Here is an 11952-nt window from a genome sequence, read left to right on the forward strand (position 1 = left end):
AAGGCCGCTGCGCAGAGAAACTAAGTTGAGCGCGGTACTTCCAGGGACGTGGTGGGAGTCGAACTCCGAACCTCTCGCTTACCACTACACCACTACCGCATGTAAACTTAATTATGAATCAAGATTTAAAACTCTTGGTTTAACTTAATAATAGAAGAATAAGAGTTAGTAATGTTAACAGATTATTTTAAAATTTCTAATAGCTTTATAAAATTTAATTGGCAAGTCCCAATAAATCAATCGTGCAAACCTGCAGGAGCAATTATAAATAACCAACACTGTATCATCAAGCAAACCATAATAAACAGCTAAAGAGAAATCTTCTTCACTAATAGAATTGTTACCTATTGGAATCAACTTCCTAATGAAACTGTTGTGGCAGATAATGTTTTTAAATTTAAAAATATACTTGATAAACATTTATCAAAAAGTGATATCAATAAAAACAACTGGACTGCCATAGTCTAAAAATTATTTGATTCACAGAATATTATTAATAGTTCTATCAATAAAAAATAAATTTTAAAACATTCAAATTGTTTTCATTATACCCTACTCTATGCATTGATGGCTTTCAAAGAGCAAAAGATACTTTGAAAACATGCATTGTTAATTTACATAGATTTAAAATTTCAAAAAGTTTTGTGATATTGACTCTAATTATTTTGCAACCAGTTTGAAAAAAGGTCTCTGCTTTGTGATTCTATTTCTAACATGGCCCTAATAAACTAGATTTAAATCTGCTAATTGAAACTAATTTTTATGCAGAAACTTAATAGGGGTAGTGACAGTAGCTTTTGATTTTCTATAAGGGCATTTTTTTAATAACAATAAAGTTCATCTAGTCGATGACTTTAATTTCTTCTCGCAATTTACAGTGCTTTAGATGTGCTATATCTTGACCAATTAACTTGAAAAACCTATTTCAACTGGGTCACAAGGAGTAAAAATTCTAGTCCTGCTACAAAAGGTTCTCCTTACGGGAAGTAAAAATAGATAAAATTGAGTAAATTAAAACTAGTAAATTTATGGGTTTATAATAAAAATCATTTTTTTGCAATTTTTTTGCTTTTAGTAGTATCAATACTAGTCCCTATTCCTATTTAGGGATTGGAATCTTTATTGAGAAAACAGAAAAAAAAAATTCTGAGTTTTTTGACTATCACTTCTTTGAAATTTAAAACATATATGATAATAGTTTCTACAAATAAACCTAAAAACAAATTTTAATGAATAAACTATAAATTTGATTGGATAAAGCATTTTAAACTAATTGTTAAGATTGATGAAAAGAAAGTCTTTAAAACTAAATGATTGAATGGGTTCTAATTTCAACACTTGCTTTTATTGCTAAAGTATAAAACAACTTTCTAAGATCTTTAAATTTTGCTGTCAAGTTAGAAATGGCTTCATCTGTTTTGTAATCTTCACGGTTAAACATGAGACAAATTTCAATTAGTTTTATTGCTATTAATCATTAATGTAGGAGAAAGGTGGGCACCATAATATATGGGGCACCATAAAACATTGTAATTGTGGAGGCATCTTTAAAATTGTGACAACCACAATATATAGTGAAGTAGTTACTACTAGAGCTATGTCTTTAAAAAATTTGACATCATTAGACCTGCAAGGAGTTGAAAATTGTATTTTTTGACGACAAAGTAATTCATTAGTTTTTAAAGTTGATAAGTTTCAAGGTATCTTATTCAATGCGTCTATTGGTAACATTATTTTGTAAACTACATTCAATAGGCTCTTTACTTCATTAAACAAAATCTATGAAAAAAAAAATTGATACTAAAAAAAAGGCGATTGTTTTCAATTAGCAAGAATGGGGTAACTTGAAACAGCATTTGTGGGAGGGCCTAAAACTGTAGAATAGTACTCCATTGTATCATTAAAAATTCTAAAAATCATTTCTTTTAATATACAATTTAATTTTTAATATTCCTTTCTTTTAATAGTCAATTCTTAAGAGATTTATGTAAATATATTACTAGGAGATCCAATTTTTATACTTTTCATTTACTTTTTTAATGATGCTCATAGTGTGTATCTAGGTACCCTATGGGTGGGGTACCTTGAAAAAAATTTCTTGTTTTACTTTAAATAGTCTCACAAGTTTAACCTGTTATATTTTGGTAATTTAAAAACTTAATTTTTTAATTATAAATTTATTCAACAAATTAAAAAAAAGATGTATTAAAAAAATTGTTACAAAGCAAAAACCAAAAGTGTGGTCATGGTGCACCACTCTTGTCTAGACTAATGTAGAGATTTATCTTTACGATAATGTTTAAATAAATTTTATATCTAATTTTATCTCTACAATGACGTAGAGATAGTACAATAATGTTATTTAAGACTTGTTTTGAAACTTGGTTTTGAAAATTAACTTTGGTAAGCATTAATGCTTTTTCTTTTTAAATACTAGTAATGAGGTTTTCAATTACTATCAATCAGTCAATAATGTTTGCATTAAACAGCCAATAAGCTAAAAATGAAAACAAAATGGTTTTAAAAAATGATTTATGGAATCTGTTTCTAGAATTGATCATGCTAGATGGTAACTGTATTTAAAATTTAAGTAATGTGAACTTACACTTAGCAAATAAAAAATATTTTGAAAACTACTATAAAACTAAGAGATACCTTTAAGATTACTTCAATTCCAAATATAAATGTAAAACCATAATCACAGTATTTTGTTATCTAAAATAAAATTCCAGCTGAAACTAAAATATGTATATATATATATTAAATTTTATATATTTAATTAATGAACTTAATCAAGCTTATAATACCCTTTTACATACATTCATACATTCATACATACATACATACATACATACATACATACATACATACATACATACATACATACATACAGACATACATACATACATACATACATACATACATACATACATACATACATACATACATACATACATACATACATACATACATACATACAGACATAAATACATACATACATACATATACATATATGTATATACATATATATATATATATGTGAATATATATATATATATATATATATATATATATATATATATATATATATATATATATATATATATATATATATATATATATATATATATATATATATATATTGTATAATGTTTTTTGTATAATAATGTACAAAAAATTCTCTTGTTTGTTCAACAGTAATCAGTATTATGAAAACAAATGATTTATATAACAGATGTATTTAAAAAATATTAAAATGAAAATAATAGGACTTTTGTTGTTCTTCAGAGTTTCATGCCTGGCGGCAATCCTCAGCCATATATTTTTTTAAATCAAGAAATTTAAAAACTGTTTAAAATACAAGTTAAGCAATGCAATGGGATCTGACTTCAAAAAATCGATTGCATGATGCCTCAGTCTAATTTTACCCTGTGTTGAATTGGCAAAGAAGGAATTTATTTTTATGTTGACATTTTGATATAGTTTCAGTTTCTTTATTTAATAAACTATTGTCATTGTTTGAAATAATTTCATATTTTTCATTAAAGCATAACTTGCATGATGTTGTTGTCACATTTGCTTCACATTGTCTAATAATTTTCCAACAAACCATTAGCTTTTTATTATTATCTTTTAATTTCCAATGTTGAATGATTTTAAATGATTGGCATATCTCAGTTTAAAGGGTGTTTCCCTTATACCAATGTATGATTTTTTTTATTGAAGGGTTATCCAAAGTGATAGTTGTTTAGTATACAATATTGTTGTCAAGTAGTTATTGAGTAAAGGGTAATTGTTTTTATTATAGCAGTTGCAGATATTTTTATTCATGCTTTGATTTTTGTTTAGAATGTGGTTGTTGTGTAAATTAACTACTGATTTCATGCTTGACAAGCAACTGTAGCTGATTTTTACAGCGTTCTTGTTAAAATTTTATGTAATTTGTGGTTAATTGGAAAATGTTTGTCAATCAAGTTTAAATAGGGTTTTAATCAATTGGTTAAAAAATATAAAAGATAAACACCTTTGTAAATTCCTCATTTTTGATTTCAAAATAAAAACAAACTCCTTCTTTGCAATTCAACACAGGGTAAAAATAGACTGAGGCATCATGTAATCGATTTTTTGAAGTCAGACCCCATTGCATTGCTTAATTGATATTTTTAAAAACATATGGCTGATGAAATATATTTGTAATAAATGTATTTGTTTATAAATAATATTAAAACATTTTACTTACTAAATTAATAGGGTTATTATCATTTAATGGATCTTGAATACAAAGTACCAGAGAACTTAATACTATCATTATAACCATAAAAGGATCAAAATATCGAGAATAAACTATCTTGTGACATAACACACGAAACCTTTAAAAGCAATGTTTTTAAAACACAACTAACAAAAATATTAAACTAAACTAAACCTAAAAAAAAAATAGTTAAATAAGATGGAATGAGTGTACAAGTAATATGAAAAGAGAAACTGTTTTGATTAAATAGTTTATATAAAAAAAGTAAAATAAATTGTTATAAAAGTGAATGGTAAGTTTATATAGATCAATAGACATTTAAATGTAAACTTTGATGGTATTTCAATGGATGTAATTTTACTTTTAATTAAAATTAAAAAAGCAACTCTTAAATAGAAATTTTTTCATTTGAGGATTTTTGTGACAATGTGTCATTAAAGGAGGTTGGGATTTACTCTAAACTATTTAATATAAAATACTATGATTATTATTGTAAACATGTATTCTTTGTTATTTTAATTAAATTTTAAAAAATTAACCTGTTTGTAGGAGAAAAGATAAAAAGTGATCTAGCATTTTGTACAGGAGGTTGCATATTTATTCGTTTACGCTGTGCAACATTGACTTTTAGCATGTTTAAAAAACCTTTACTTTGAATCTTCTTTTCAATACTGTCTTCTAAAAATTTAAAAAAATTTTAAAAATATACACAATATATTTTGGATATATATAAAGAGTGTTAGTGCTTCTACAAAAAACAGTGCTTTTGATCTAGAAAAGAATTCTTAAAAAAAAAGCAGCAATAAATTAGTAAAGAAACATTTCTATTCTATTTCTATTTCTAGTGTTTTTTACTAAAATATATATATATATATATATATATATATATATATATATATTTATATATATATATATATGTATGTATGTATGTATGTATGTATGTATGTATGTATGTATGTATGTATGTATGTATGTATGTATGTATGTATGTATGTATGTATGTATGTATGTATGTATGTATGTATGTATGTATGTATGTATGTATGTATGTATGTATGTATGTATGTATGTATGTATGTATGTATGTATGTATGTATATATATATATATACATATACATATACATATACATATACATATACATATATATATATATATATGTATATGTATATGTATATGTATATGTATATATATATATATATAAACACACAACCAAAATTCCTTTTACAGCGCAAAAGACATATAGAAAGTAAGAAATAATAACTTTTTTTTAAATAGTCAAAAATTGCAATAGTAAGGAACTATAAATGACAAAACAGCTACCATTGGCATGGGGATGTTTATAGATATTTTTTTGCCTCCTATATAATGATCAGTTATTTGTGCTTTAAGGTGGAAAAAGGTTTCATAGGTATAACTGGAATTACATACCAATTTATAAACAACACATGATTTGAAATCTATAGAATAAAGACTTTTTTGGAAAATATTGTAGAAATTTTAAAAGAGGTAAAAGATATAAAGTAACAGATAAAAATTTAAATGTTTTTTTAATGCTTATTTTTTTTTTAGATTAGAGCAAAATTCTTATAACAGGAGCCCTTTACAGTTTTAACACAGAGCACCACAGAATAGAATTTAATATTAGCTGCCTCTATCTAATACACAATAGAATCTTTCAGTCACCACAGTTAGCAAGTCAGTCATAGAACAAGAAGATTGAAAACTCAGAAAAAGTTATTAGACTCAAGATGCAGAGAAAAGAGAAGATTAGATAGTGAGAAACAATACAGGACAAAGGAGAGAGCCTTGTGGTACCACGAAAGATATTGGAAAAGAAGAGGAGTGTTGGCCTGATGGAAGCTTGGAAGACAACTTTAATTCTATGGTTAGAATGGAATAATACAATAACTCAAAAATTATCCCAGCTACACTATATGAAGCTAGTTTATAAAGTAGATCAGCATGTCAGACTTTATTGAAAGCTTTTAATATGTCAGGAGGACTTCTACTTATTATCCACTCTATTGAAATTCTATTATTATTCTACTTATTATCCACTCTATTGAAAACCGTTTGGTAAAATTTCAACTCCATTGAAAAAAGTTGGGTAACTTTGAATACAGAAGTATCTGAACAGAATCCAACCTCATTAGTAGGTCTGAGAAAAGCTATTATGAAAGTGTGGTACCATCTGGGTCACTTGTTGCCTCAATATCTCAAAAATTAGAGGCTGTTCAAGGAGCCCCAACAAAGCACTAAAATATGTTTTATACTGTTACTTTTTTTTTTTACATTCATGCATGTTCTTTTTGAATTAAAAGGTTTTCTAGTAATAAGTGCATCTGTATATAGTACAAAAACGGTTTTTTGCTATAAATACAAGATGATTGGGTCTCTGGCCATAAATGTTGTTTCTAATCAAATTGAACAAATTTTTTTTCTTAAGCTCTCAGTTAAGTTATTGTTTTGGTTATATTAATTAAATTATTGATTTTATAAATAAAAATCTTTAGCTAAATAAACTATTATATATTAAAATGTATACTATTTTCACTTGGCAGTTTGAATACTCCTCTTTAAAAAACACCAATAATAGGTAATACACATAAAACATATGCTTCGAAATAAAGCATAAAATGTTACAAGAATAAAAAAACATCTTTCTCACAATTTGAACCTGCACCTCTGTTTTTGTGAAACATTTTAATACCATGGTACTACATTAACTTGTTAATAATAAGATATTGATAATTGATAATAAATAAATATTAAACTTATTTATTGGAGAAAAAATATCCTCAGAAGCAATTTTTCTGCTTAGTTTAACTGTAAAAAATAGAGTGAAAAAAATTATAAAAACTTTTATTCAAACATTAGTAAAAAAAACTAAAAAAATATTATTGCATTTAAAACCACAAAAAAATTAGGGGGTGAGAGGTTACAAAATTGGTGTGTAATTTTAGGTGGGCGGTTAGTAAAGACTTACTAGATAACAAAATTCTTACTGGGGTAGAGGGGAAAAAGATGTATAAAACTGTCAAAAATTGTGATGTAATTTATAGATGACTCCTCTGTGATTTTTTTCATGATAGTCTCTGGGTCGATGCCTTTTGTCACATTGTTAAAAAATGCATCGCTTTGTATTTTATTTATTTTATTTTTTTCTTTTAATTAATAAAATGCCATTTAAAAAATTAAAAAATTGCAGTAGCAAAATAATTATAAAGACTTTTTTCTCTTTAAGTCTCTTAAATATATGTTTGTATACTCTTGCAAGGTTGTTGATAAGTTTTTTCCATAAACATTCGTTTTAAGTTAAATACTAATAAACCAGACCAGAAAAAGTTTATAAATACAAAAAAATACTTTTTTTACTAATTAATATTGCCTGCCTGAATTAAAACTATTAGTCAATTAATGTACACTCCTTACATAATCTCCCTATTTAAGTCAGTTGATGTATACAAACTCTCTGCATATTCTCCCTATTTAAGTCATTCGATGTATGTACCATTCAGTGTGGTTATTAATAAATTAGGGCTACAGTTGGCATAGGGTTATTAGACTAACCTGTCAATAAAATTATATATATATATATATATATATATATATATATATATATATATATATATATATATATATATATATATATATATATATTATATATATAAACTGTATAAAACAATAAAACAATAAAACCATAAAACAATAAAAAAACAAAAATGTAAAAACACCATTAATTATAAATTCCACAAGGGCTCTGTAAAACTTTTTTATATGGATGTTTATGAAAAACAGTGTTATACAATGATAAGCCTGTATAAATATTAATAATAATTAGGGTTCTTTTACAATTTAACGTTTCTTAATTAATTCTGTGTATAAATCTAAATATGTATTCTGGGAATATTATATCTTTTAAACATGTAATAGATAGTTGTAAATGATAAATTCTACACATGGTTCAAAGTATCTAGCGTCATTCAACACATAGTTTCTTGGATTTATTACATAAGTTCATATTTTTTACTAGCTACTTCAATGTTTGCAAATACAATTTTATCTAGGGGATTCCAGACTCTGGCCTCCATTTTCTCATTTTTGTTATTTTTACTATAAAAAAGAGACTAAAGAATATAATTAAAAAAGTGATGAATATATAATTAAAAAATTTCAATTATATATTATATTCACTGAATACAGCTATGGTTGTTTTTTAACCAGCGACTGATGGGACATGGACATGGGACAGAGTTTTTAAGAAACCTGGTTTTAGACAAATTAGCATTTATGACATTAAAGTTTTAAAACTAAAATAAACACCTAAGCACTAGAAAAAAGTAACACCTAAAAAAAAAGTTCCATCTGACCCAGCTTGCAATAATTGTTCTCCCATGAGTGTTTTATGTTAGTATAAATACACTGCGACCATTTTCTATAGACGCATGTGGATTATGTCTTAAAAACGTACTTAACTTTATTTTTATAGTGTATTTCATTAAATTATAAATAAAGTATCAAAAAATAACGAAAATTATCAAAAAATAATATCAAATTTGAAAAGAGGTCAATCATAAATGAATTAAGTTCAAAAGATAGCTGACTATTTTCTATAGACGCAGTTGACATTTTTTAACAAAACTATCCAAAAAATTGTTTTTATCACATTTTTAGTACTCGATTGGACCTCCTTTTCGCTCAATTACTTGATAAATTTGTTTTGGCATACTTTCCACCAAGTTTTCTAGCACTCTTGGCTCCATATCCTCCCAGCATTCTGACACCGCTACTTTTAGCTCTGCCACGGAGTTATATTGCTTCTGGTCAGCATAGATACGTCTTACAATGATTCCTCAGATGTTTTCAACAGGATTCAAATCTGGACCACGAGCAGGCCACCACATTCGCTCAATTTTTTTAGGTTCAAACCAAACTTTAGTCTCGTTACTAGTGTGAATGCTGGCGTTGTCTTGTTGAAAAAGAAACTTTTTGCGTCGATATTTGTTTTTAAATGGAATCAAACATAATTTTAGCACATCAATGTATTCAGAACTTTTCATTTTGCAAGATGTAAATGCTAAATTTAACTTTCCTGTTGCACAAAACCCAAGCCAAACCATCAAAGATCCACCACCGAAATTCCTTGTCGAAAAGTATTTGGGTTCTTTCCTCAAATCACGCCAGTAGCCACTAAAACCATCAGGCCCATCAAGATTAAACTTTTTCTCGTCCGAAAAAATCACCTGGTATTGAAAACAAAAATATTCAGCTATTTAGACATTTTAAGTATTCATGAGAATTTAATCTAAAATTTCTTACTTGTTCCCAAACGCTTTCACAAATGTTTTCACGGGCGAATTCCATCCGTTTCTGTTTGTGAACGAGCTTTAAATTTGGTGCTTCATTCATTTTTGATTGTTCTATGTGTGGGATGTCTTTAAGAACTTTTCTAATTGTCTCCTTGCAAACATTTAAACCCAAATCTGACTTAATTGTTTTCAAACTTCTTGATGAATTTGATGCGAGTCGAACAATTCTGCGTTTTTCACGGTCTGAAACCCTAGATTCCTTGGTTTCCTCTTGATTGTTGCATAATCTGTTGGATTTTTCAAGAAATTACAGATAACATGATCTGATCTCTTCAATCTTCTAGCAATTTCTCGATTTGGAACTTTTTCTCGATGATAAGCCAATATTTGACCTTTTTCAATATCGGTAAGGACCTTTCCTTTCGGCATTTGTTTAAGTTCAACTTAATTTCGACTCACAAGATAAAAAATACTACAGAATATAAGAAATTTGCGACAAAACTCGTAAAAACTTTAGTGCGTCTATAGAAAATTGCCACGTGAATATTAAAAATTTAATTATTTTAATACAATCAAAACAATTAATAATCAGATGCATAATGGATCATTGTTTTCTTACATACACTTATTCAAAAGTACCGTTAGAACAATTTTATTACCACTGTAACACTGTAAATTTGCCAAATTCTACGTGCGTCTATAGAAAATGGTCGCAGTGTACATATGGAATAAAAAAACATAACTCACAGTAAAATAAAAGCACAAACTTTATAAACAAAAAAGTTAATGCATTCAAATCTCTTTCATATGAACATAAAAAAAAAACCTAAATAAAAAACTAAATTTTGCACAATAGTTTTTAAACTAAATTTTCTAATTTCTAAAAGTAATATAGTCATGAAAAAAGCTTTTTACTTAATTTTTATTATTTTCTTTTATTATTCTTATTGTTGTTATAATTATTTTTAAGTTATTTGTATTTATCTCTTTTTATTAATTATATATTATTACCTAATTATTTTTAATTACATTTATTAACATAATAAAAAAAGTCTAGCCATATTGACTGCTGATTATTTTGATTAAGGACGGATATTATTTTTATCATGGAAAGACATTTAAAAAGACAACTAGAAAAAAAAAAAAAGAATTAAAAAAGAAATCTATTTAAAAAAGGTTTGCTACATCCTACAGTTTATATAGAAAACTATTTTATAAATCCCATTTAAATTGATGATTTAAAACATGGTTATTAATACTAAATAAAAACTAACTCTTATATACTGTATATGATTATGTTATAGTTAACTCTTATTGTTTTATAAATTATATATTGTATATGATTTATCTTATTGTTTAAAAAAATTCATATTATCTTAAATATTGCCATAGTTACAGCAATAACTTTTTAAAAAAATATACAAAAAAAAACAAAGCTTAAAAGGCAAAGCAAATGAAATTAAAGAACCATATAAAACAAAGGCATGATTAAGAATGAAACTAGGTAAACAGTTTTTTCAGAAAACTAAAATAAGGTTATAAATGTTTTTTCATATTTCTCCCATTAGAATGATTTTGAAAATTTTATTGAACTATAAATAATACCTTCTGCACTTTCTGCTAATCCATTACATCCAACACCATTTTGATTAATGTCTAGAGATTTGTCATTGGCATTTAAATCATAAAAGTCTGTGTTTTTTTTCAGATTGATTTTATTAAAAATAACATCAACGTTTAAATTTAATTTTGATGAAGTATTTTGATCAACTATTTGCAGCCACTGTTAAATGAAACAAAATATTTTAAAAACACATCAAATTTTATAAATATATTTAAATCTTAACTAATTTTTTAAAACCTTAAAATAAGAAAAAAAAATGCTCGAGTTCATAAAAAGAGGGTTGTAAAAGGATTGCAAAAAAAAAAAAGTATGAGGTTAAAAAGTTTTGAAAATTTATTACTTATATATAAACTTTTTCAACGATTACCTGTTTTTGAACATTTTTCTTATACTTTTTCCTAAAAAAGAAAATTTAAATTAAAAAAAAAAAACAGCAGATTTTCATGTATTAAGATTAAAAGAATTACATAATAAAGTTTATTATATTTATTATATTATAGTTATAGTTATATTTTCTTCTCATTATAGGGAGGTGAAGTAATAACATAAAGTTTAAAACTTTTTTATTGAAGAAGAAAGACAGAGGAGTGAAGTATAGGTGGTAATAAAGAGGGGGTGAAAAACCATTTAGAGTTTAGTTAAATGCAGATTAAATAAAACTAAGTGGTATAAATTTATAATTTTTAAACATCAAGTACTTTTATTATAAAATTTTCTGTTAAATAAGAAGCATTTTAGGAAATACCTTCTATAGTAGGAGAGTAT

At 25.7% G+C, this 11952-nt stretch overlaps 1 protein-coding gene across 2 annotated transcripts in view; it reads right to left on the minus strand.

Annotated features, from left to right (window-relative positions):
- LOC101239935 (voltage-dependent L-type calcium channel subunit alpha-1D) overlaps positions 1 to 11952 on the minus strand; it is a 109418-nt gene that overhangs the window by 51020 nt on the left and 46446 nt on the right. For both annotated transcript variants that reach the window (XM_065791769.1, XM_065791770.1), the window contains 5 exons: positions 11555 to 11585; positions 11169 to 11346; positions 4792 to 4930; positions 4241 to 4370; positions 2656 to 2715 (listed from right to left, as the gene is read on the minus strand). In XM_065791769.1, the coding sequence (XP_065647841.1) occupies positions 2656 to 2715; positions 4241 to 4370; positions 4792 to 4930; positions 11169 to 11346; positions 11555 to 11585 (538 nt within the window). The remainder of the gene's footprint in view (positions 1 to 2655; positions 2716 to 4240; positions 4371 to 4791; positions 4931 to 11168; positions 11347 to 11554; positions 11586 to 11952) is intronic.

This window comes from Hydra vulgaris, chromosome 02, assembly GCF_038396675.1.
Source record: "Hydra vulgaris chromosome 02, alternate assembly HydraT2T_AEP".
Taxonomy (NCBI): Eukaryota; Metazoa; Cnidaria; class Hydrozoa; order Anthoathecata; family Hydridae; genus Hydra; species Hydra vulgaris.